Source organism: Trachemys scripta, chromosome 1 (genome assembly GCF_013100865.1).
Source record: "Trachemys scripta elegans isolate TJP31775 chromosome 1, CAS_Tse_1.0, whole genome shotgun sequence".
NCBI classification, from domain to species: Eukaryota; Metazoa; Chordata; order Testudines; family Emydidae; genus Trachemys; species Trachemys scripta.
The window spans coordinates 331207999-331233538 of NC_048298.1; the positions used below are offsets into that span (position 1 = coordinate 331207999).

The 25540-nt window shown below is 43.9% G+C and overlaps 1 protein-coding gene across 1 annotated transcript; it reads left to right on the forward strand.

Moving 5' to 3' along the window:
* The first annotated feature begins 4205 nt into the window (after window positions 1-4205).
* RNF169 (ring finger protein 169) lies at window positions 4206-24819 on the forward strand. Its single transcript, XM_034759116.1, has 5 exons — window positions 4206-4340; window positions 12167-12313; window positions 13646-13758; window positions 14954-15053; window positions 17986-24819. Exons 2-5 carry the CDS (start codon window positions 12236-12238, stop codon window positions 19186-19188), a joined length of 1494 nt encoding a protein of 497 aa, XP_034615007.1. The 5' UTR covers window positions 4206-4340; window positions 12167-12235; the 3' UTR covers window positions 19189-24819.
* The last annotated feature ends 721 nt before the right edge of the window (window positions 24820-25540 follow it).

Genomic DNA, 25540 nt, shown 5'->3' on the forward strand with positions numbered 1-25540 from the left:
CTCTATCACTGACTGACTGTGACACTTCAAGCAAGTTGCTTAATTACTGTTTGTTTACATCCATGTAAAATGGAGATAACACCTCCATGGGGGGTTATGATGCTTAATTGTTTGTAAAACACTTGGAGAGGATGCCTAGCTATAACTAAGATAGGAGTTTCAGAGTAGTAGCCGTGTTAGTCTGTATCCGCAAAAAGAACAGGAGTACTTGTGGCACCTTAGAGACTAACAAATTTATTAGAGCGTAAGCTTTCGTGGACTACAGCCCACTTCGTACGAAAGCTTATGCTCTAATAAATTTGTTAGTCTCTAAGGTGCCACAAGTACTCCTGTTCTTTTTGCGGATACAGACTAACACGGCTACTACTCTGAAACTCCTATCTTAGTTATAGCTAGGCATCCTCTCCAAGTGTTTTACAAACAATTAAGCATCATAACCCCCCATGGAGGTGTTATCTCCATTTTACATGGATGTAAACAAACAGTAATTAAGCAACTTGCTTGAAGTGTCACAGTCAGTCAGTGATAGAGCCAGAAATAGAAACAAGTGTTATGCTCTACTACAGTGGTCTCCAAAGTGGGGTGTGCAAGAGGATCCTTCGGGATGTGGCAGTTCGGGCGGCTTTTTTTTTTTTTTTTTTNGTCTCTAAGGTGCCACAAGTACTCCTGTTCTTCTTTTTACTCTTCTATGGTTATGCCAGCAGTGGTGGATTACCAGCAATGCTTCACCAATATCCGTGTGGGCTGGTCCAGGAAGGTGCAAGACTCTTGCATCTTTAAGGACAGAGGACTGTTCAGAAAGCTGCAAGCAGGGACATAAGTTCCCAACCCATCAGATTAGCATTAGTGATATTGAAATCCAGGAGTGATTCTGGGGTAGCCAGAGTAGCCCTGGCTCAAGAAGCTGTGTGCTGGCCATCTCGAATAGTTCCTCAGTACTGTCAGCTACCAGCTCAACAGGTGCCGAATGACAGTTGAATGTGCTTTTGATAGATTGAAGGAACATTGGTAGTGTTTACTCACTAAATGGGATATTTTTCTCACTGAGATCCAAATGGTTATAGCTACCTGTTGTGTCCTGCATAATATCTGTGAGGCAAAGGGGGAAAAAGCTGCCTTCAAGGTGGAGGTGGAGCTGGAGCGGCTGCCTGCTGACTATGAACAGCCAGACACAAGGGGCACTAAAAGGATTCAGTGTGGAGCTGTGCCGTTGAGGGAGGCTTTGAAAGAGCACATGAACAGTCAGCAACAGTAATGTTCTCGGGCCGGGAGCTTTGGGTGCTGCTAAGAATTGTGTAGTGATTGCTGTACGTCTATAAACGACTGTTTTCCTGAATCTGTTTTATGTGGGCCTTCCTATTTGTTTACAAGTACGGCGTGTTTTGAGTACTGCTATGCATTTTGCAGCATGCGTTGTGAACTAATAAAGATAACTGTATTCTCCTCAAATAGAACTTCATTGAGTGGCAAAAAAGTGCAAAAATGCAAGAAACGGGTAAAATTTGAACATAAATTCAGAGAATTGAAATCTAAAATTGGAAAGGCAGGAAACAAACATTTCAGTGCACAAATGAAGTCTGTTGTGGCTACATACACTGACCTGTGAGAACCACTGCTGGTGTGTATGTGAAGCTGTGGTTTTCCTTCTTGTTCCCCGGAGTGGAGTGAGAGGGATAAGGATCCTGGCCCATGATGCCATGTGGAATGTTGAGGGGTATAGGGAACTGCTACCATGGAGTTCTCCAAGGTCAGCAAAGAGTGGGGATTCCTGGTTTTTTGGACCTGTAGGTCCACCAGGGTCTGCATCATTTGTGTTTGCTGCCTGGGAAGACCCATTATGTGCTGGTGCATCTTCCTAATCTTTTCCTGCTGGCATTCCTAGACCTTTCTCCTGTCTGCCCTTTCCTTCTCCATGCTCTCTGCCATGGTGTCCCTCCAGGACTTTTGTTTGCAGACCAATGCAGTACTGGCTTGCAGGATCTCATTGAATATGGCCTCTCTAGTCCTCTTCTTTTCCTCCTCATCAAAATCAGGCATTCTGCAAATGTGAAGGGGACATCTCTCAAGGCTGCCACAGCAGCAGCTACAAACAGATGTACCATTGGATTTACAATAATTGTGGAAAGGGAAAGATAAGTGTCAGAACTCACTTTTCTTATTCCCATAAACACTTTTAAGAAGACTTGCTTATTGACACTTCATCTTTGGAATGCCTCACCACAGCACTGGTTGCCAGCCCCAGCCATAGTGAATATGGCCCACCAGGGACAAGGGTGGGGAAGAAAAGTATAGGGCGATGGCAGTCAACATTGGCATTATTTTCCACAGGTAGTGGTGGGGTTAGCTGATACCTCACTTCTGAGAGTCACAAAGGCACAGAGAGCACAGCTGGCATCCTGAAGACTCCAGGCCTGTATGCTGCTAGCTCGTTTACTGCAATGATGCTAGCTGGACTCATGGTGGTGTGGGAAAGTATCTTAGAGAAAGAAATAAGGCAGCCATCTCTAGAAACCTTTCAGAGAGGATTGCACAGTATCTCCATGAAAGTTTTTCATGGATATGTCTCAGGAGATGCAAGGGACACTCTTATGTACATAAACTGCTGTGCCCTGTGCCCCCCTTCTCTACCTGCCTAAACCAACAGGGGAATGAATATCAGATGCCAATTCTACATCTATTTGTTGTACCTCTACCTCTTCTCATATGAGTAAAACCATGCAAAGTTGATACCTGTGTCTTGTTAATTTGGGGCTGGGTGCCATTTTTAAATTTAAACATTGTAAGGAAAAATGGATGCACACACTTACCTGAGGTCTCTTCCCCTTCCTTGCGCTCAGCTGGTGGAACTGGCTAGACTCAAACAGGTCTTGGCTCGCAGCATAGCCGGATCACCCCATTGCATCTCTCCTTTTCTCCTCTTGGCTGTTCACAGCAGGGGTCTGTGGCTTTCCTGAGTTGTCCACGGTGGTCAGCAAGGTACGGGTGGAGTCTCTACCATGTATGGCACGCAGCTTGTTGTAAAAGCAGCAGGTCTGCAGCTCCTCACCAAATCAGTTGTTGGCCTCCCTGGTCTTCTGGTATACCTGGCGCAGTTCTGTCACTTTCATACTGCATTTCTGCTGATCCTCGTCGTACCCCTTTGCCTTCCTCCCCTGTGCAATCTGCTCTTAAATATCCATGTTGCTGTGGCTGGTCCATAGCTCTGCTTGCATAGCCTCTTCACCCCAAAGGCCCAGGAGATCCCATATCTCCTGTCTACTCTTAACCAGAGTGCATCTAGTGCATGGAGCTGGCGTGGTTGGTTGGGCAATTGCACTCAAGAAGGGAGAGTTGCTAGGTGTGCCCGCCAAGGTGGTCAGTCAGGAAAAAGCATTTCAAAAATACTTATGAGGACATAAAGCAGGGATGGCTTCAGGTCTCTGAGACCCCTGGGCAGTAGAGTGTACAATTGTAACCAGAACAGTCACTGTCACAAGGAATGGGGCATTGTGGGATAGCTGTTGGAGAACTGTTAGGGTTGCACTTGCACTGATTGACCCCAGTAGGTCAATCGTGGTTCCATTCCATTAAGGGAGGTGGTTTTACTATATCACAGTATCAAGGCACTTACATTGGCTGGAGGTGAATTTTAAGAATAGACGTGCAAATAGGTCAATGCAAGGCAACATACGTCCATGTAACTTTGTGGTGTAGACCGGCCTTCAGTTGCCTTCCAAGAGGTGAAAATGTACCTGCTTGGTGCAGTTCTACCATCTTTGTTATACAGGGTTTATAGAAGAATGAGCTATGGTGAATGTAATAGGTTTGCAAAGCCAGTTGCAGTAAAATCTCCCCCTTCCCTACTATAACTCTTTCAGAATCTTAATCTGTCAAACTGAAGCTTTCAGTGCTTGGTCTTAGCCAAAAGATGAACTCAAAAAAATTTGAGGAGAATCCATTCAGCCCTTTTGGACTTAAATAACCTGTGTGTGGATGTTTTCCCCTTTTTAAAAAAAAAAAAAGAAAAAAAAAAAGCATTTTTTACACACACATCACTGAAATGACTGAACTCTAACCCTAAATATCTTGTGTGGCTAGTCATTATTCTAGAAATATCATAATGGGGCAGTGACTGCTGTAGTTAAGCTAGGATAATAGTTTCCATTCTAACCCCTCCACCCCTAGTTCTGAGTTATTCATAACTTTCTGAAACTTTCATTTTTTCCAGGCATAAGCCCAGATCCTATAATCAGATCTGCTAGTGTGGACGCATGCAGAACCCTGTTTATTTCAACAGGGCTCCACACAAGAGCAAGGGCCTCTGACAACAGATCCATTTGCTGGATTGGGGCTGCACGAAGGTGGGATTTTTGGGTGTTTTGTCGTTGGTTTTATTTATTTATTTTACTTTTTATTTTTTTTGGTAAAGCTTGACCAAAAGTGGTTTAGCTGTTTTTCATAAGGATAGTATATATGCATATCTGCAAAGGGAAGGAAATACATTTTTCTAATGAAATAATCCTTGCAGTCTTCATTTGAAGAATTCAGCAGCTTCTGAAGACCAGTGTAATGGATATGTACAAAGGGGCAGAGTTAAGGTTAAGAGTGACATCTGGAAGAGGTGATTGCACTGTTTTTTAGCAGTGAGTTGCCTCAATGACACACACAGTCAGTAGAGCTTCAGTTGATTGAGGCTTCCTCCCTAGGAGTTATTGATTGTGGTCTTTTCAGGTGATTTCAGACACATTTGCAAGTGGATGCAAGGTGAGAATCAGTCAACTGAGGGATGCTACAATCAATTGATTTCTCTATCTTAGACAAGCCTCTAGTGTAAACAAAGCACAATGACTTCTGACATTCTTACCACTGTTGGGAATTTGGTAAAAGATTAGGGGCATAGAGATTTTATTCATGTAAATGTCTAATTTATCAGTTAATTTAAATGGACACCACTATAGTTAGGAAATTACAACTTATAAAAATATTCATCTTTAAGTTAATTTTTTTTAAACTGAGCCTCTTGGCTTAAAAAAATGAATGTAACATTTGGTGGAGGTCTAAAGTATCAGCCATGCCCGGATTTTATAAATCTACTTCCTAATGGTGAGGAGCGGACCTTCCCTGGTGAGATATGGGGCTTACTCATCATTTCTGCAGAATTTAATTTGTCTGTGTCTAGTATCAGAGGGGTAGACGTGTTAGTCTGAATCTGTAAAAAGCAACAGAGGGTCCTGTGGCACCTTTAAGACTAACAGAAGTATTGGGAGCATAAGCTTTTGTGGGTAAGAACTTCACTTCTTCAGATGCAAGTAATGGAAATTTCCAGAGGCAGGTATATATCAGAGTGGAGATAACGAGGTTAGTTCAATCAGGGAGGGTAAGGTGCTCTGCTAGCAGTTGAGGTGTGAACACCAAGGGAGGAGAAACTGCTTCTGTAGTTGGATAGCCATTCACAGTCTTTGTTTAATCCTGATCTGATGGTGTCAAATTTGCAAATGAACTGGAGCTCAGCAGTTTCTCTTTGGAGTCTGGTCCTGAAGTTTTTTTGCTGTAAGATGGCTACCCGCCAATCTTAAGCATATTCTCACCAGCACCCACACACCGCACCATAACAACTCTAACTCAGGAACCAACCCATGCAACAAACCTCGATGCCAACTCTGTCCACATATCTACACCAGCAACACCATCACAGGACCTAACCAGATCAGCTACAACATCACCGGCTCATTCATCTGCATATCCACCAATGTTATATATGCCATCATGTGCCAGCAGTACCCCTCTGCTATGTACATTGGCCAAACTGGACAGTCACTATGCAAGAGGCTAAATGGACACAAGTCAGATATCAGGAATGGCAATATACAAAAACCTGTAGGAGAACACTTCAACCTCCCTGGCCACACCATAGCAGATGTAAAGGTAGCTATCCCACAGAGCACCTCTTCCTTTTCTGCCGCTAAGAGTTGTGAGGGGGTGGGGGGGCATTGCTGCACACAAACAAGCCACATAAGGGCCAGGGTGGAAGCCTCAGGCTTGGAGAAGACCCTCCCTTGATTCCATGCTCACCCTTAGCAGCGAGAGATCGTCCATAATGAACACAGTCTGTGGAAAATGCGGGGACATTAATGATTATAAAGCCCCCCTACAGTGCTGGCTCTCCCCAAGAGCTACATGCCCAGTGTACAGTACGGTCCTGGAACACTGATTTTTCCCCTGCCCCTGCTGTTACTGAACATTTTGGGGGGTCTTGTGGCTCATGTGTGCTTGCCTGGGGTCAGCCAGGTATGTGAATAGTGGCTGTGTTTTAAATCACTGAATCCGTGGTCTGTGTGCTGCAAACAATACTGCTTCTGTAAAATCTTGCATTTTGGCTTCACATATATGACCGTCAGAGCCCAGTCTCCCTCTTTATCATCTCCAGTTGAACGGCTGCGCAGAATTAGAAAGCGGCCACGAAGAACTAAGGAGGACTTTCTGCGTTATATCATGATGCACTCTGTGGCCAAAAAACAAGAATTGAAAGAGTGGCGGGACAGCGAGAAGAGGAACCAAAAGGAGAATGCGGTGTGCCAGAACAAAGCCATGGAGCGGCTCTAAAACGTTACGGAGTGCCAAGCAGACACACTCCAGGTGCTACTAGCACAGCAAACCGAGCAGCTGCGTGTCCGCCTTCCCCTGCAGCCACTATCGCAAAACTCTTTCCCATGTGCCCCCCAGACACCACCAACACACGCTTATCAACCTCCTGGCTCCAGTCTGTACCTGCTGCATTCCACTCCTGCCCGTCACAGTCCAGCCGTGTGGACTCCCAGTACCCACTGCACTCAACACCCGTCCCTCTGCAGTTTAGCCCTGCTTGAAGTACAGTACCCGCTGCACCGTACTCCAAAGGACAAGGTTGCATATGATACCTGGACATACACAAACCTTTAACCGTCACCTCCTGGGATTCTCCCTTCCCACATCTTCCACAGTGCTGATGAATTTTTTTGTTTCTCTCTCCCCTCCGGTTGTTGTTTCTTTAATAAAAGAATTCTTTTGGTTTGGAAGCAATCTTTATTCCATTCATTGAAAGCAAACAGAGCCCTGCAAAGCAACAGGCAGTTTTCTTACCCCTTCACAGTGCATCGTCTGCACCAATCACAATCACCTCCTAGCATTACAAGCACTGCACTGCTGTACATAGCAACAAATATTAGTGGCTTTCAGCTTCAAATTGCTGCCTCAAGGCATCCCTGATCCTTATGACCCCGCGCTGTGCCCCTCTAATAGCCCTGGGCTCCAGCTGTTCAAATTCAGCCTCCAGGCGCTGAGTCTCTGCGATCCAGCCCTGAATGAAGCTTTCACCCTTCCCTTCACAAATATGGAGCGTACAGCACGTGGCTATAAGCATCAGAATATTGTCATCGGCCAGGTCCAGCCTCCCATATAGGTAGCGCCCACAGGCTTTTAAATGGCCAAAAGCACACTCAACCGTCATTCTGCACTTGCTCAGCCTGTTGTTGAAATGCTCCTTGCTGCTGTCGAGCTGCTCCATGCATGATTTCATAAGCAACGGTATTAAGAGATAGGCAGGGTCTCCCAGGATCACAATGGACATTTTGACTTCCCCTATGGTGATCTTCTGGTCCGAGAAGAAAGTCCCTGCTTGCAGCTTCCTCAACAGGCCAGTGTTCCGAAAGATGCATGCGTCATTCATCTTTCCAAACCAGCCTGTGTTAATGTCCGTGAAATGCCCACGGTGATCCACAAGTTCCTGGAGAACCATTAAGTACCCCTTCCAGTTAATGTACTCAGTGGCTAGGTGGTCTGGTGCCAGAACTGGAATATTGCCCCTCCACAGTTAGGGAAGCCCATTTGTGCAAAGCCATCCACAATGTCATGCACGTTGCCCAGAGTCATGGTCTTTTGGAGCAGGATGCAATTAATGGCCCTGCACACTTCCATCAACATGATTCCAACAGTCTACTTTTCCACTCTGAACTGGTTAGCAACCGATAGGTAGCAGTCTGGAGTAGCCAGCTTCCACAGTGCAATCACCACACGCTTCTCCAATGACAGGACAGCTTTCATTCTTGTGTCCTTGTGCCTCAGAGCTGGGGCAAGATCACACAGTCCCATGAATGTGGCTTTCCGAAAGTTCTGCAGCTACTGGTTGTCGTCCAGATGCGCATGAGGATGTGATCCCACCACTCAATGCTTGTTTTCCGAGCCCAAAAGCGGCATTCCACTGTGATCAGCACCTCCGTGAATGCCACAAGCAATCTCGTGTTGTAGCTACTACGCGTGGCAAGATAAATGTCACACTCCTCTTGCCTTTGTAGTTTAAGGAATATCTCCACCGCCACTCGTGACGTGTTAGTGAGAGCGAGCAGCATGTTGGTCAGCCGTGCGGGATCCATTCCTGCAGACGGAAGAGGCAGAGCACGCAGTACACAAACAGTTGAAAGATGGTGCCAAATGTGGACGGAAGCACAGGGATTACTGGTATGCGAAGCATTGCATCACGGGACATTGGGACAGGACCCAGGGTGCACCGCGATCCCCTCCACCTCCTCACAACTCTTAGCGGCAGAAAAGGAAGAGGTGCTCTGTGGGATAGCTGCCTAGAGTGCACCGCTCCAAAGACCGTTGCAAGTGCCAAAGTGTGAACATGCTATTGCGTAGGCAGCTGACAGTGTGAACACATAACAGCGGTTTCCCTTCAGCGCTCTCTGAGCGGCGATATAACTGCCAGCGATGTAACTCTGCCAGTGTAGACGTACCCTTAGACTCCCTCTGTGATCTAGAGCAAGTCACTTAACCTTTGTCTACGTCTCCCTACCTGTAAAATGGGGCTGATACTTGCTTACCTTCCTTATAAGTGTGAGTAATGATTGTTTAAAGTGTTTACGTTTTTCTTTAAGATATAAGGCACTTTAGAAAGTCTAAATATTGACCCTAGTTTAACCCTTTGCAGTTGAATACAATGTAGTCTTTCTTTCCTTCTTTCTTCCCTCCCTCCGTTTATTTTACTAAGAGTGTTGATTAGATTTACAATACAGTAAGATACTATTCTTGTCAGTATGGATGACTTTGTTTCAGGATAAAGTAGCACACTGTAAAGTTAGATATTTGGTTTCCATCTTACTAAGCAAAAAAAAAGATGATTTTCTTGTTTTGAGCAACTTGCTTTGGGTACTTGTATTTTGCTGAGGTGAGGAGGCCTTGTAATATTGAGTAAATCCATAGTTGCATCCAGTTCTCTTCACACAACAGTTTTTTCCTTGGAAACTCTGTAATCAGTAGGGAAACTCCTACCTGGGGCATGTGCTGACATGTCACTTTTCAGCAGCGGGGTAGACAGAGCAGTTTCACCTAAGAAGAGGGCACCTTTAAAGACTACATAAACCTGGACAGGCTCAAGGAAGAGAGGATGTCAAATGTGAGTTTCACAGATTGTGGAAATATGTGTTGAGCATATAGGAATAGTATTTCTGATACGGAGAAATGTGATCACCTTAAAAAAACAAACCATTTTCCTTTGGATTACTTGCAAGGGATTATTCTCTGAAGCTCTGAGCATAGTGATCAAGGCCTCTGGGATATTAAAAGGGTAGCTAGGTTAAAATAAGAGCTGTTACTTATAATTACTAATAACATCTGAGATTATCAAAACTGAAACTTCTAGGAATCTACTCTTTTTACTTCTCGCAAGTTGGGTGTTACAAGTAAGGTAGTCTGTTTCGCTTTTTCTTTTCCTCATGCCTTCCCTGGACTGTTTGCATTCAAACAAAAATTTGGGGCCTAAATTCCCAGGCAATCTTCCATTAATTAGAATACGGGTTGTTTCTGCTCTGGTGGTGGATTTTTTGTTTTTGCTTTCCCATTTTTCCCTCCCTCCAGGTTAGAGAAACCTGATAGTTGCAGAAGCTACTACATCCAAATGGGTATATCTGGGGAAGGGTACATGGACTTCCAAGTCAAATTTGGAGCTATTGGCTTCCAAACTTTATACTGTAGGGAAAACTTTGCATACTTCTAAGTCAAATGGAAACAAAGCTCTGAGTTACCTTTGTACGAATATGTTATTGGATGCCAACATTAACCCTTTGGTTTGCGGGAGATATATATGGTCTCCAAAATAGAGCACAAAAAGTCTTTGTCAACAAGAGATGCTTTTTTCTTTTTGTAAGATTTTTTGTAGACCTCTGCTGTTCTTAATATCCAAAGAAGATAGCCCTGAGTGTTTTCTGTTGACAGAGGTTATGTTTGCACCTCTTGCTGTCTGTTTCAGTAAGCTGATACGCTTTTAAACATTCTTGTATATCTCACTGTACCTGGCTGTTAAAATAAAATCCAAATATAATCGTATAGATTAGAAGACAAATAGATAATTCACAAATTCCATAAATCTACAAATTTTTGGGGAGAAGGGATGGAAGATGTGGGGAGGATTTTGGACAGACTGCCAGAAATAACTTTTAAAAATCCTGGTTTATTTACCCCTACTTAAATCATTGTATACAGGAGTCATGAACCTCTGAGATTGTGTGTCCCATAGTAAAACAAATAGAGCAGACTCCCTTTAATTCACACTTCCCATTACGGAGTAAAGACTTGATACGAGTCCTGTAGCGAGATTCTATATTACTCTTAACAAAGCATGCATCGAAAGAAGGTACCCTCAACCCCAACTTCAGCATTTGGTCATACAATTTTTGCTCCTGTTTCTGCCCTCCTTTCTTCATTCCCCTTCCCCCAACCCCCTCCAGTGTTTGTACATTGCCTTTCTAGGCTCAGATCCTGTAATGAGAACTCTGTATGGAGCTCTCCAACTTCATTTGGATTCTGCGTGCACAAATACACTTGCAGGATTGGGGCCATAGATTGTAAACTCTTCAAGGCAGGGTCTTTGTGCATATCTCCAAAGTATTTAGCACACTTCTTTATACTAGTTTAAATACTATATATTAGTATGTTATGAAATATTCTACATTAAAAATACAATTCTTCACTCAAAAGTATTTTTGCGGTCATTACAATTTTTAGCGTGTTTGTTCACTGATTTTATTTTTTCTGTAAATTAAAAACACCTTGCTAGCCAGGAGAGGATATGCAACAAACTAATGACTTAAAGGAGAACCAGAAAATATGGTAAAGACGTTGTCGTTGGAATTAACAGTTCTGTTTAATGATGAACAAATCATCACAACCCCTCAGGATTTTTTCTGGAGCCGATCTCTATGGACCAAGATACTGGTGAAGTTGAAAGCACTGGAGATAGTCCAAAAGTGGGAAAAGTCTAGAAACTGTGGGAAAAATATTCACTGCTCAAAAGCTTGATTTTCATATTCTCCTACACCAAATTTAGAGGTGGTGGCAGGGAAGGAGGAGAGCACTCAGGAGAAGGAAGCGTGAGAATAGAAAATCAAAGCACTGGAAAGCTGCAGTACCTTATGGCTTCAAAGAACATGTACTGTGATCACATCGGCAAATATTTACTATTGATTGATTAAATATCAAATGCTCCCCCACCCCAGATTTTGGGCACCCCTAATCTGTGGTGTTGATGCACTAAGCGCTTCCTGCCAACATTTGTCTGTAAACTCCCAATATTGGGTGTGGGAGGCAGCGCAGTAACCTTGGCGAAGAAAGGATACTGTCTGTGTGTGTGTGTAACGAAGTGTATTCAGTTTAACCCCTTTGAAGATCAAAACAGAAATCTTTGCTTGAGAGAGGGTTCTGTGGGTGTGTATTGTATGTTTCCACATTGCACCTTTGTCGTAGAATCACGTATAAGTAGCTCTCTTAAAGTAGACGGAACTATTTGTCATGCTTTACAAACAGATGCAAGGAAAAAGGCTGTGTCAAATATTGGTCCTAACTACGCCCCGGCCAGTTTAAGGTGTGTAAAGACAGTAATAGCCTTGGTACGTACTTGTGCGTGTTAGTGTCAAAACACTTCTCAAAAACTTGTCCTCAGAACACTCCTGTGAAGTAGTGATGGCCCTATTTATGGATGGGGAAACTGAGGCATGTGGCGGGATTAAGGGATTTTCCTACAGTGAATCATTGTAAGAAACCAGGATTAGAATACAGGATTTTCTGGCTCCCAGTTCCATGTTTAATTCAACAAATACATTGCCTATATTAACAGCCTATTTCAAGTATGTTGTCTCCTTTGTTATTTTACTCCTAGTTGAGGGAAGAAAAATTACAAGAGGAAAAAACGTCTGAGGATCTGATCCACAAGCTAATTCTAGAAGACATGGAAGTGGGAAAAAGAAAAATGGAAGAACAGCAAAAAAAAGATGAACCACTAATGCTTAAAATGAATCAAGAATGTGTAAGTAAATACTACCCTGTTCCCACCCCAGATATAGCATTAAACCTACCCAGGACTGACAGGCTTCAGTCCTGGATCATTCATCACTTTTCTAGATGTAAAAAATGATCTAATGTCTCTCAGTTGAAACTAGGAGCTATATGTCATTGGAAGGGATGGTGTCCCTAGCCTGTTTGTCAGAGGTTGAGAATGGGCAACAGGGGATGGATCACTTGATGATTACCCGTTCTGTTCATTCCCTCTGGGGCACCTGGCATTGGCCACTGTCGGAAGACAGGATGCTGGGCTAGATGGACCTTTGGTCTGATCCAGTATAGCCATTCTTATGAAGCTGTAGCTTCCCAATAGAACTTGTTTGATTTCTTTGCAGCCCTAGAAGGACCTGAGATACCAGATTGTACAGCTGTGGTATTTTTAGCTATAGAAAACCTACCCTAGGGGTAGGGGTTTGAATAACTCTTCTGTGCATTGTACATTTGGATTCCATAGTGACTAAGGCACCTGGCTTTAGGGGGAAGGAATACAAGAAATAGTCCCAGTCACATTTTGAAAACGCTCTAAAGCATTCCTAAAATAGCTTCTCTGTAATACAGGTGACATCTTTGGAATACAGGATGATGTGGAATGAAGGTTTTATTGGTTCCCATTTGGAGTGGCCTGTTTAACTCGCTTCTGGCTTCCCCACTCATGAGTAACGTGGCCATTTCAAACACGTGGTGATAAAACCTGTATAGCAAACCATGCCATGGCATGTATCCTCTCTCTCTCTCTCTCACACACACATAGACTTGTAGAAATACACATCTACACATATATACAATACGAGTCATCCGGGGACTGTATGTCCGCATGGTAAAGAGTAACTTCTTGTTTAGCTTTGGCTCTTGCCCATATCAGTCATAGACTGTGTGGAAAGGACCATATCATAGTTTACTGTTGATAAAAGGTTATGCTGATAACAAACTGTTGCTCCCTTAGCATTGTTTTCTGGATGAATTACTATGGGCTCTGAGTCCTGTAGCATTTGATAATGAAATGTTCCTCACTGAACCACAGCTGCACGTGAGAGTTCTGTTGGTTTGGTTTGTTTCCCCCAAGTGGCAAAAACATTGGGCCAGATCTCCAGCTGACATAAATTGCTTTAGCTCAAGGGAAGTTAATAGGTCTATGACACTATACACTAGCTGGCACTCACATTCTGTTCTTTACACGCTTCAAATATCGCCACTACATGGGCTTTTGGAGACTTGAAACATTTTCCCAAGGAAAAATAACTAGGTCCTGAGTGACTTTAATGTGTATGCCAGCTGATTCTTCCTTTATTAACTTCAGTTTCCAGAACGCCTCTCGGATTCAGAGAATGAAGAACCATTCCAGAGCAAACACACACATCGGTCGGCTTTTGTCTCCAAAGGCAGCGCCTATTCTTTTGCCTTCCTGACAGGGTAAGAAGCAGACTTAGTTCACGCTGGCTGTCCATTACGAACGTAAATATTGCACAATTCATTTTTTTGTTCTAAACGTCCCTTAAGTACTTAAATCGAATTCAAACAGTCACCACAGCCCAAAATAAGTTATTGCTGTTTTAGAGAACTTAGTATTGAATAATTGGTAAAATATAATCATAGAATCCATAGAAGTGTAGGGCTGGAAGGAACTTCAAGAGGTCATCAAGTCCAGCCCCCTGCGCTGAGGCAGGACCAAGTAAACCTGGACCATCCCTGACAGGTGTTTGTCCAGCCCTTTTCTAAAAACCTCTAATGACGGGGATTCCAAACCTCCCTTGGAAGCCTGTTCCAGTGCTTAACTATTAACTCTAGTTGATATCTATAACTCCCATGCTGCAGATTAAGCCCATTACTTCTTGTCCTATCTTCAGTGGACATGGAGAACAATCGCCATCCTCTTTATAACAGCTCTTAATGTATTTGTAGGCTTATCAGGTCACCCCTCAGTCTGCTTTTCTCAAGACTAAACATGCCCAGTTTTTTTAACCTTTTCTCATAGGTTAGTTTTTTCTAAATCTTTGATCATGAATAGGACCAATTTGTCCCACGGTTGCCATAGAATTCTTGAGGATTAATGCATTGGGTATGTGTCCTTTGAAGGCTGTCTTGTAAAATTCATTACATTTACGGCCTCTGTACTCTATAAAGATCTACATGGTAGGTTCATATATAAAAACCTTTGTTTATACAGTTCTCAAAAGGGGCAGGGCACTTTACAGCACAAATGTCAAGAGCTGGCCCCTGCTCCAATAACTTTACTCTCATCGGTTGCATCAAGTGTACCAAGTGGGAGAGAGTGGGTAGGACAGGACAAGGGTTTCTGTAATGTCCTGCATTTGTTCAGGGCTAAATTGTGGCTTTGTCATAAGCCCTGGGTGTAGAGCAGTGTGTTGTTGCAGTGGCCCAGGAAACAGATCAGTTATAATCTCCCTCCAAGTTCCCCCTGCTCTGGTAGTTGGGAGGTGTCCTGTGCAAGCTAGATTCTGTCTTGGTGGCTACCTCTACCTCCTGCATGACACAGGTAACTGGCGACATAAGCAGAATGAGCTATGTGCCCAGTTTGATGGTGCCATGAAATTTGCTGTTTTAAGTTAATACCCAGTCTAATGTTTTACATATCCCTGATTTTTAGGAACCTAACCTCCAAACTGGAAAGGAGTCAGAGTTGCAATGACACCATTCGAGATCGATCAAAGAGCAGGCAGAGATCAGCCCCGGCCAACAGAACAAAGGTACCAGAGGTTTTTGGAAATGTTACATCCCGTGAGGGAGAAGTTTGTCCATTTCATAGAAATGTTGTTGAAGGCTATACAGTGACAGTTACTTGGAGATCATCTAGCTATCGGTCAAAAAAATGGTTGTCGGCAGAGGTGTGATGTTAATCAGTCCCTTACGACTTACAGCAGGAGCTGACTGCCAGTCCAGGTTGGAAGTAATTAAATGGAAAAATGGACAACACACACACTTTTTTGCTAGCATCATGTGATAACAGGGAATTCGAAGGGTACTCCATTTCCTTTTTTGTAAATCCGATTTCTTTTCAAAAATTTCTTTTTGAAAGAATTTCTTTTTCTTTGATTCACCGGTTGTTTAAAAAACAAATATCTCGCAAGCTTGAAAAAAAACTGTCTCCATCCAGCCCCCAAACTACTTTTTAACCTCTGCATTTTAGCGAAAAATTATTCCACCACCCCTGCCATACAGCCCTTGCAGATCAGTTTTAAAGTGGAGCAGAAATGATCATTGTTGACCTGGTCTCCGTCTCCTTCCTTGTGCACCATCACTGATTAACATCGCCTCTCTAGGAACAGTTGGTCTGGTCTTGCTCTTGCTGAAGTCAGTGGGGCTCTTTTTGTGAATGAACTGGTGCTCCAGGCCCAGCAGAGGGAGAACGGGAGGCCTGACTTCCAGCGGTGCTGAGTGCCTATGGCACAGATGGGCTTCGGTAAGAGTTGTGGTTACTAAGCACCTCTGAACATCCAACCCAGGATTTTCTCAGGCAAATGTCCATCTGCTGTTCTAGCCTAATTACTGGGCTGGTGTTGCGCATCTGGCAGATGTCTCCTTTGCACGATTTCTGAGACTCTCAGGCCTTTGTAGCACCATCAGCCCCAGGATTTGGTCTCCCCAGCAGCAGCAATTTGATTGATGTCACTCTCCACATACTGGGCCATTTTCTGCCTCTCTGGCCTGCAGGCTCCTGGTGCCTGGCAGCAGCATCATACAACACAGTGGATTCAGTCAGTGTTACTTAATCCTGTCGCACCAAGTACCCGGTGCCTCATGTCCACTTCAGGAGACCCAGCCCCGGTCAAGGTAGGAGATGTGGGGGATGTAGCATGTTTCAAAGGGCTTCAGTGGTAGGGCCTTCTTATGAGACCTGTGGCCCTTTGGCTCTTCTCCTACCTTCCCTCCACTCTCTGCTGAGTCTTCCTGCATAGAGATGGGGTGTCCCCTGCAGCCATTGGCTGAGCCCTTGCTCCAGAGCCTTCCTCCCTCCCACTGCACCTTACATCCATCCGAGCCTTCACCTCCAGTCACCAAAGGGAAGCTCCACTCTTCCTCCGCATCTCCCTGTCCAGCGAGAGATCTTCATGACCTCATTCTCCCCAGAGCTTCCCTTTTTTTCAAGAAGGAATAAGGAACCATCCATCTTCTGCCTGCATCTGTCTCCTTTACTGGGACTATCCACTTTCTGCACTGAATCCCCTTCTCTTCAGCTTCTGCTTCCTCTTCATTCCACAAGTGGGGGAAAAAAATCATGCTAAGAATCCAGTAACTGTCGGAAGCCTAAGGAATCCTTGGGATAGCCATTTAGTGGGGAACCCTGCTTGCAAGATGGGGAGATCCTCAGTAGGTCCTGCTCAGGTGACCTAAATAATCTTTCTGACAAGGTCCAAAGTACTGTGGCCCTCTCTGAGGTCAGTCATGGGCCATGGTCCTAAAAAAGGACCCTCTTAGATGACCTAATCCAGTGGTTCTCAAACTGTGGGTCAGGATCCCATTTTAATGGGGTCGCCAGGGCTGGCGTTAGACTTGTTTTGGCCCCAGGCTCCAGCCAAAGCCTGAGGGCTTCAGCCCCAGGCAGCAGGGCTCATGTTACAGGCCCTTGTCTGGGGCTGAAGCCCTTGGTCTTTGACTTTGCCCCCCTCCTTGCCCCCCCCCATCTGGGGTGGGGGGCTCAGGCTTTGGCTCCCCCACCCAGGGTGGCAGGGCTTGGGCGGGCTCAAGCTTCAGTTCCCCCTCCTGGAGTCATGTAGTAATTTTTGTTGTCAGAATGGGGGTCGTAGTGCAGTGAAGTTTGAGAACCCCTGACCTAATCTAACTCGCGTTGAAATTGATGGGAGTTGGAACAAGTCCAGAATGAGGCACTGTAAAAGTAATCTGTCTTCCCAGATCTTTTTTTTTAAGAAGACTTTGAGTGGACCTTCCTGGAGAACAAGTGCTCCACTAAAAGGATGTTTGGCAACCTGTATTAACTGTATTAATCTGTATATAGCAGATCATTTAGAAAAACATCCAACCGTGATTTAAAAATTGCCAGTGATGGAGAATCCATCACGACCATTGGTAAATTTTTCTTTGAGTTAGTCTAGTTCCATGGTTATCAGCCTCTCTTTGTCCTGTGCTTTTGAGCTTTTGCCACCACTATGGCTAGCTACTCTCCATTCCTTTGATGTCCCAAGCACAGCCATCCTGTCAAGGATGAATTTGGGACCCAGGCTGTGCTGGATTCCGGTGCACCCTGGTTACCTGTGGGCCTTTCAATGTGCTCTAACCAACCACAGTTGCTTAGTCTGACTTACTGCAGGATCTGGAGCACCCCAGACTGCATTCCAGATTAGACAGTGCACAGCTGAATGGAAGGCAAGCAGGACTGCAGGGGCTGGACTTAGTGCTCGTTATTAACGTGGTGGGATAAGTAAGTCGCTGGCCTGAGAGGAAGAAGGTGGCTGAAGCTGCTAGCTGGTACAGCAGACATCGTGGCCTGATAAACAGGTACAGTTGCCTGAAAGATTAGGAACTAGTGGTCTAGTTAATTGTTTAGGTGACTTCCAGCATCTTCTGTTCTCTCACAGATTCATCTATTTCACTCTTACCCTGGCCCCTCTTTTTAGATCACCACAATGGCAAACTTTCTAATCCCGATGACTTGTCTTACAGGTTCCATCAGTGACCAGTGCATCAACTCCCATCGTTGGAGTTTTGTCATCCACCCAAAACAATCGCTGCCTCTCTGCCCCAGATTTGACAGCAGAAAAGCGTCTGGTTTTCAACTCGGTTTCGTCACTCTCCATCCTGCACAAGCCGGAGCGATCCATCAGTCCTGAGAGCAATGACAGTATCTCAGAAGAGCTCAATCATTTCAAACCTATTGTCTGCTCACCGTGCACTCCTCCCAAGAGGCTTCCCGACGGCAAAGTCTTGAGTCCTTTGATTATAAAGTCTACTCCAAGGAACCTGAACCGAAGCCTGCAGAAACCAACCACCTATGAAGCTAGTCCCAGAATCCTGAAAAAATGGGAGCAAATATTTCAGGAGCGCCAGATTAAAAAGACTCTCTGTAAAGCTACCCTTACATCTTTGGCTTCAGAGACGGGAGAGGACTTTCTGGTTCCTGACATTGCTAGCTCCAATAAAGAGCAGCCACGAATGTTAAATGATCAAATTTCACCTGGTTCTGCGGCACACACAAACACAGAGTTAGATTATTTCCCTTCGATCAGTGAAGTGAAGCTCGAAAGGACTGGTAACAAGAAAAACCGTTCACAGGCCTTAACAATGGATGGCAGTTCCTCTGAACTAGATACAAGATCAAATGGAACCTCTCTGAACACTCAAATTTCAGATGTGTCTGAAGTAAAAACAAATTCATATCTGGACAAATCTTGTCTTAGCATTGGGGCAAAAATAATGACCAGAAGAATAATTGGAGTCAACCCAGCACTACCAGGGAACAGTATGCTAGGGGTTTCTGTCAAGACAGCAGGAAAAAAGCAGTTTAAATACCTGAACAATAGTGAATTGATCAACGTACAAAATGGTACCTGCAATTCTGTTGAAAATGTTATTGGCGAACAGCCCCCCTCACTGAGACGAGGACGAAAGAGACACTGTAAAACAAAGCACTTGGAACAGAATGGTTCGGTTAAAAGACTGAGGCAGACAGCTGGCGAGATGGGCTTGGCCACAGCTGATCCTTTAGTGAGGGAGATGGAACAGAAGCTGCAGCAGGAGGAGGAAGACAGGAGGCTGGCCTTACAACTGCAGCGAATTTTTGACAGTGAAAACAGGACAATGGATAGGCGGAAAGGAAGAGTAGATCAATATCTCTTGCGGTCAAAGAGCACTACAGGTGCAAAGTAGCACTTAGGAACAATGTTGCCTTTTGTAGAGGACATGAGGTTTATCAAAATATCCTATAGGAGGAACTATTTTCTTGTCATACTACCACCCACAATTTTTTTTTTTTTTTCTTTTTGATGGTAAGACATTTTAGATCCAGTTCATGCTGAAGCCAGGGTCCTTGCAGGTTAAAAACAAAAATTCACCTGTTCCGTTTTGTCCATCACTCTGAAAGACAACTGATCCTCCCCATGTATACGTTGAAATGTACTTAAACATAGTAGGTGACATTTCTGAGTTAAATGCTGGTGGTGACCATCTTACTAAGGCAATAGGATACCAAGTATAGGAGCCCAATGATAAGGACCCTGTCAATCCAATGTCTAGCCTGCTGCATCATGTCAGACAGAAATTAGGGATTGAAAACACATTTACATAAATCTTCTAGACTGTTTCTCTCCAACATCCCAATCCTGTGCCTGTTTCACTCTCTCCCTTATGCTGCAGCCAGATACTGTGACTGGATCATAAGTTATACCATAGTGATGTAAACTCCCTGGTTTATGATAATCTTGTAACAATGGGACCCCTTAAGAAAGAGGCTGTGAGCCGTGCTTTCTCCTTTGTGTCCTAAGGAGCAAATGGATACACCGATAGTGGATACAATTCAGTAACACCTTCCAGGGGCACAAAAAAAGAAATACATTAGACAGCGTAGATCAGAGGTTATTTTAATGAGACCAAATGAAATGTAGGAAACCTGCAAACCAAGGATTTTACGGAAAATGCATTGTTGAAAACTAGTTAATCGATGTTGGTAATATCACAGAAAACTTAGCTATAAAGAAAAGGCAAAGTGAATACTTCCAACCCACTCTCTTGGGATGGCACGAAGGTGAAACCAATCAACGTGGTTTTGCTCATGTTGGACATTTAGGAAGAGAAGCATCAGTAAGGAAGAGAGCCACCCAAATGAATCCATTTGACATTGGCAGCATGGGAGCCCCATGTACTGCTCATTCCCTAGGTATAAACCAGCCACGGTTGGGTTGGGGAATGTGTGCACTGCAGTGATAGTATTACTTAGCACTTAATGCACTATTTACTCAGAGGTTTCAAAGCGTTTGGTAGCAGTAAGTAGCCATTATCTTCACTTTAGAGATGTATAAACTGAGGCACAAAGGTTAAAATTTTCAAAATGGCTGCTCATTTTGGGCACCTCCCATTCCAGTTGAAGTCATTGGGAGCTGGGGGTGCTCGGCACTTTTAAAATTCTTGGTCCTAGATCTCCCAAACGGGGCTCTCCAAAACAGTGGCATCCAGTTAGTTGACACTTCAGCCTATCAACTTGCCCAGGGTCAGTGGTAGAGTTGGGAATAGAACCCAGGACTCTTGACTAATCCAGGACCCTATCCAGTGGAGAGCGTGTTCTCCACCCCACATGCGGCAATCACCACATGAAGCCCTTTCCAAGTGAGAATTCCCACCAGGCTTTCACTGTTGAGCTTAATGCTACAATTTGGTTCGAATCACTCTGATGTTTTAAGCAGCCCAATTAAGTCTGTCTGTCTGCCTGTGTCATGGAGAGTGTTCGTTTTTCTCTCTTGGACCAATTGCAAGGAATATAGATCAATGCATTAGGTAAGATAAATGTCTGTGCTCACTGTTGATGGGTGCCCTTCCTTCCCAAAGAACCTCTGCTTTTCTCCCTTTCACCTCAGGCCTGTCCTCACATTTGTTGCACTGAGTGAAATAATTTTCCCGATTATCACCAGTAATGGGCTCAAAAATGTCACTCTTTGAATTCTGAATTTCTAGACAATGGATCTTCTGTTCTTTCAGTGGATTTTTTCCCCCCTCAGAAACGTGAGTCTGCCAATTTAATATCTTGTTGCTCCTTATACCAGGTGACACTGGCATTTGAAAGAGCTACCTGACACACACTGCACCAGCAGTACACCAAGCCGCTGGCGAAACTTGCAGCTGACCTGTGGAGTGCAGGAAGGTTCTGCTAATGCAGCATACAAGAGGTTGATGTAAAAGGATTTTAATTATTCATCTGTTTCTGCCGTGTCTTTTGCTCTCTCCTTCCATCTTAAATGATGATGAATGGCTTGCCTTCCTGGCAACGAAGGAATTGGTTTAGTCTCCGGCTTGCCACTTATTCATATAACTACAAGGACCCTGACGCTTTTTACTGCTTTAAACTGGATTTTTTTTTAAAAAAAGAAATCTTATATTTTAATGGATAAAATTTATATATTTTAAATACTATATTTCAACAGATCGACACTTTCATTTTGAGAAATCTTGTAGTAATGATGACATAATATATATCTCGTATTAACACACACAAACTACTGGCTATTCAACTAATACGTGAAGCCAGGAAGTTGATGCTGGCTTTCTGCACTCTCTTAGACTGGACTGCTGTGCCTAACTGTTGTAGCTCATGGGTTGTGTATTATTGTATCCTCTTTGGAGAGGAAATTCTGCCCTTAGTTACACACTTGCAACCTCTCTGGGCCAAATGCACAGCTGATACGACTCCAGTGACTTGACCTGCATTGCACTCACTTACGCCAGCAGTGAATTTGAAGGAAACTGCCGAGGCTTTGACTTGATTGAAGTCAGTGGGTTTGCATGGGTCAGAGTTACTGATGGTCAAATTTGGTCTCCTCAGTACTTGCGAACAGCAGAGTACATTAAGGATGGAACAACAGTCTTTAATCCTGAATTTCCTTTATTTTTGTTCCGAGCAAAAGCTTTTTTACACTATCCAAGTGTATTCATGATTTTTTTCCCAGTCTCTCTTTCAACATCCCCCTCACCCCGCTCCGCACAAGTGACTATCTTGAAACAGGCTTCCTTACTCAATTACTTTGGCTTGTTCTAGGCCTGGGCTGCTGGCTTTTTTTAAAACAAAAGAGCTTTTGAGAAACTCACTTTATGTGGGGTTTTACAAGCTGAATGTATCTTTCCTTAGAATGAGATTGAGTCCTACCCACCTAGGCCAGTGTCCTTCTGTGTGGTTTTTTTAAAGGTCACTTTAACACTTGGGTTTTGTGTGTTAATTTCATGTGTTAATTTCCTTTTTTAAATCTGATTCTCAATGGAAGTACAGGAGCCATTGCCTCAGTTAGAACAGTTCCTCACGCTAACAGCTTGATAGAAAAGAACCAGGCTAGAATGTCTGTTACATACTTTATTATCTACGGGTCGTTCACACAAAGGGCCCTACTCTGCCAACTGTTACATGATTAATCCAAGGCCCTGATCCCAGTGAAATTAATACAAAGCTCCCGTTGATTGTGGGTGCAGGTCCGGACCATCATAGAAAAGCCCTTACAATGTATGGTCCGTTGTATCAGTATTTACTTAAGGAGGCCTTTGATTTTTGGGATCCTCTTGTGGAATAACTGTGGATCCTAAAAATCTGTCACTTTTTTTATGAGACATTATTACTCGTATGCAGTAGCATCTTTAAATAATGTGGCAGGGTTGGTTTTAATATTTCCAAGGGGTACTTGTCCACAAAATACGGTGTAGGATTTTAGTCCATTAATTTCAACCTTTCTTAAAAGAAAACTACAGTTTATATTTATAATTTTATCCTCCATCTAGTTGCTTAAAGATCAAGAAAGACGGTTTCCAGTTTGCTAGAACAGGCGCAGTCCTACTCCCTTTGAAGTCAGTGAGAGCAGGATTGGGCCCGTACCACCTGGTCCAAAGTCCACGGAAGTCGGTGGGAGTCTTTCCACTAACTCTGCTGGGCTTTGGCTCAGATCCCTGGTTTGTGCAGCTCCATGTGCACTTAGCTTGGGAAGCTGGAGACGCGGGTGGATGGAATGTTGATGACTCTATTGGAATGTTTTACTACTTTAACAGGAACAGTGTTTTTATTATTTACTAGAAAAGCTTGCGTAAAAAAATAGGATACTGTATACAATTGCACTGCAAACAGAAGTTCCCAGCCCTTCGTGCATTCAAAGATCAAATTTACACTTCCTTTGTCGCAGCTAATGCCATGTGAGAAGTATCAGGAAAACAGCAGCTCTGGTGGAGACACCAGAACCATGGATGGAGTCAAAGATCTCCACATGTCTGGAGAGACTAACACAACAAAAGATTTTATTAAAAATATCTCTATTTTGGCCATTGTTTTGCATCCTACTCCTTTCTGATCTAACATTCTCTAAGGAATTGAACCTACTCCCTGCAGTTTGCGTGAAGGTGAAGGCATGTACAAATTCTTCCAAAATGTGAAAGTCTCCCACCTTACTGCCCTCCTGTAAGCTAAAATGGGGCTCAGCTGTGGGGGCCCTGGGGCTGGTGAAGTAATTGCACTGCTTGTTGCACTTCCTTGTGACCAGAAAGGGTGGGGTTAGGGATTTCGATTAGTAGGTGAATGACTGAATCTGCCAAAGATGCCACAGGACTTTAAACCAACTCTGACTCTATGTAGATTTCTAGATGGAAAACAAATGTATTAAGTTCTTTTTTGGGGGGGGTTAGTGACTACAGACATCAGTAAAGAAATGAAGGAAAAGTGCCAAAAGAATGGATTGTGCAAAAGATGATTGTATAACACTGTCCTGTATTGTCAGTATTTTTTCTTCAAATGGTATTGTACATGCAGTATGGATTAGTCTTGAAGTACAGCTTAATCAAGTGCTTCTTTGTCTTTTGTCAATGAAAGCAAAGGGGAGATAGAAGCCTTAAAGACTATAACTGATTTTAAAACCAGGCCTTTAGCCATGTGTCAAGGAGCTAGCCCTGCAGTACTCTCTGCTGGACTTTCCGGACCTCTTTGCCATCTTCTAGCTTTCAAGTGAAAGGTTGATAAGGAGCTTGTCCTGTGCAGTGGGAAAATATTTCATCAAAACCAATCCTTTCCGATTTTTAAAGGGGACGAGAGATGAAAACTAAAGACCATTCCTTGTTCAACTTTTGCATGTGGACACGAAGGTCCAGCAAGTCACTGCTCGAGCTCTATGGGATCTTTGGTAGATCTTCACAATGAGCTCAAAACTGTGCCATGTCCGCTGATTGAACTGTAGCTCAGAAAGCGGAACGGTCTCTCTCCATGTTGTACATGAGTTTGATGCAAACTGTTTTCTTCCCCGTATCTTTAAAACACTGCAACGCATCAAACAAAGAATTAGCTATTCACTATGCAAAGGAAAAAATCGTTTAACTGATGGGATCATGTGTATGCCTGGTTTTCTGGTGTTTACTGTCAAACTGTTTAAAACAAATATAGATGTTGCTACATTTTTTCCAGTATGCTTTAAATTATTGTGCTTTGGTGAATCCTCAACTTGCTGTTCAAAAACCAGTGCAGTAAAAGACAAAAGGTCATTGAGGGCCTCAGCTGAACCACTGTGGCTTCATCAGAACATTATAAAACACATCGGAGTTTACTGAAAGCTTATTTACTTGCATGTGTATAATGTGTGGGTAAAATAACATGTGGGGACATGGTTCTATCAGACTGTGGTTTCTGTTATTTCAAGCAGAGTGAAAAATTCCCAAACGCCACCTGTGTCAGTCATACAGATATCTTGTACATTTTAACAGCAGAGACGATAGCTCTAATCCTAGGACCAAGGCAGAAGTTAAAATAGAATAAAACAAGGTTCTTGTAGTGAATTACCTGTTTTTTTCTGAAGTTGCTGTACATGAAAACTAGCAAGCCCGCCCCTGTGTCTTTTCTAACCTGTTACAGCCCCAGCCTGTACAAGTTGGCTAGTGAATGGGATGCAAAAAAACAGCTGCTGAAACTTCCAGTTTGCATAACAAAACATGTTCTTCATGGACTGAAGTAACCATCTGGCCAGTGCTGCCAGGAAAAGCAGGGGTAGGGGTGGTCGGCCTGCACGTGGTAAGTGGCAGATGAGAGCTCTGAGGGTGGGACTGGGCTGAGATAATGACACTGAGAGTCCAAACACCCTGAAGTTTTGCCTGTATAGGTGAGGGCCCCCTCCCCTTGCTAACAGTAGAAGAGCTGAACTGCCGTTTTTGTAGTGCAGACAGGGCTTGGGGCTTCCATGGCTCACAGGGCTGGCATTTGCCATAGTCTTACTCTGTTCCCATTGCAGTCGGGGAGCAGAGGCAGGCATAATCACCAGTAGCAATACAGCTGAGAACAAGAACCTTTGCTGTATAGTCAAGGATAACTGCAGCGAGGTGGGAGGAGAATGAAAGACGGGCTCTACCGAGGTCCTTCTAATGCCCAGGAGCCAACCCTGGCTGCAGAAATGAGATGGAGGAGGAGGGTTTTGGAGTCGGGCCATTGGAACACTTCCTATGCTAAGGTATAGATTCATAGAGTCCAAGCCCAGAAGAGACCTTTAGATCATCTAGGCTGGCG

Bases quoted from the DNA above. Each gene is read 5' to 3' on its own strand.
- RNF169 (XM_034759116.1), top strand. From the start codon at position 12,236: ATGGAAGTGGGAAAAAGAAAAATGGAAGAACAGCAAAAAAAAGATGAA. The intron at 12,314-13,645 runs GTAAGTAAATAC...TATTAACTTCAG, and splicing joins TTAAAATGAATCAAGAATGT to TTTCCAGAACGCCTCTCGGA. The intron at 15,054-17,985 runs GTACCAGAGGTT...CTTGTCTTACAG, and splicing joins CCCCGGCCAACAGAACAAAG to GTTCCATCAGTGACCAGTGC.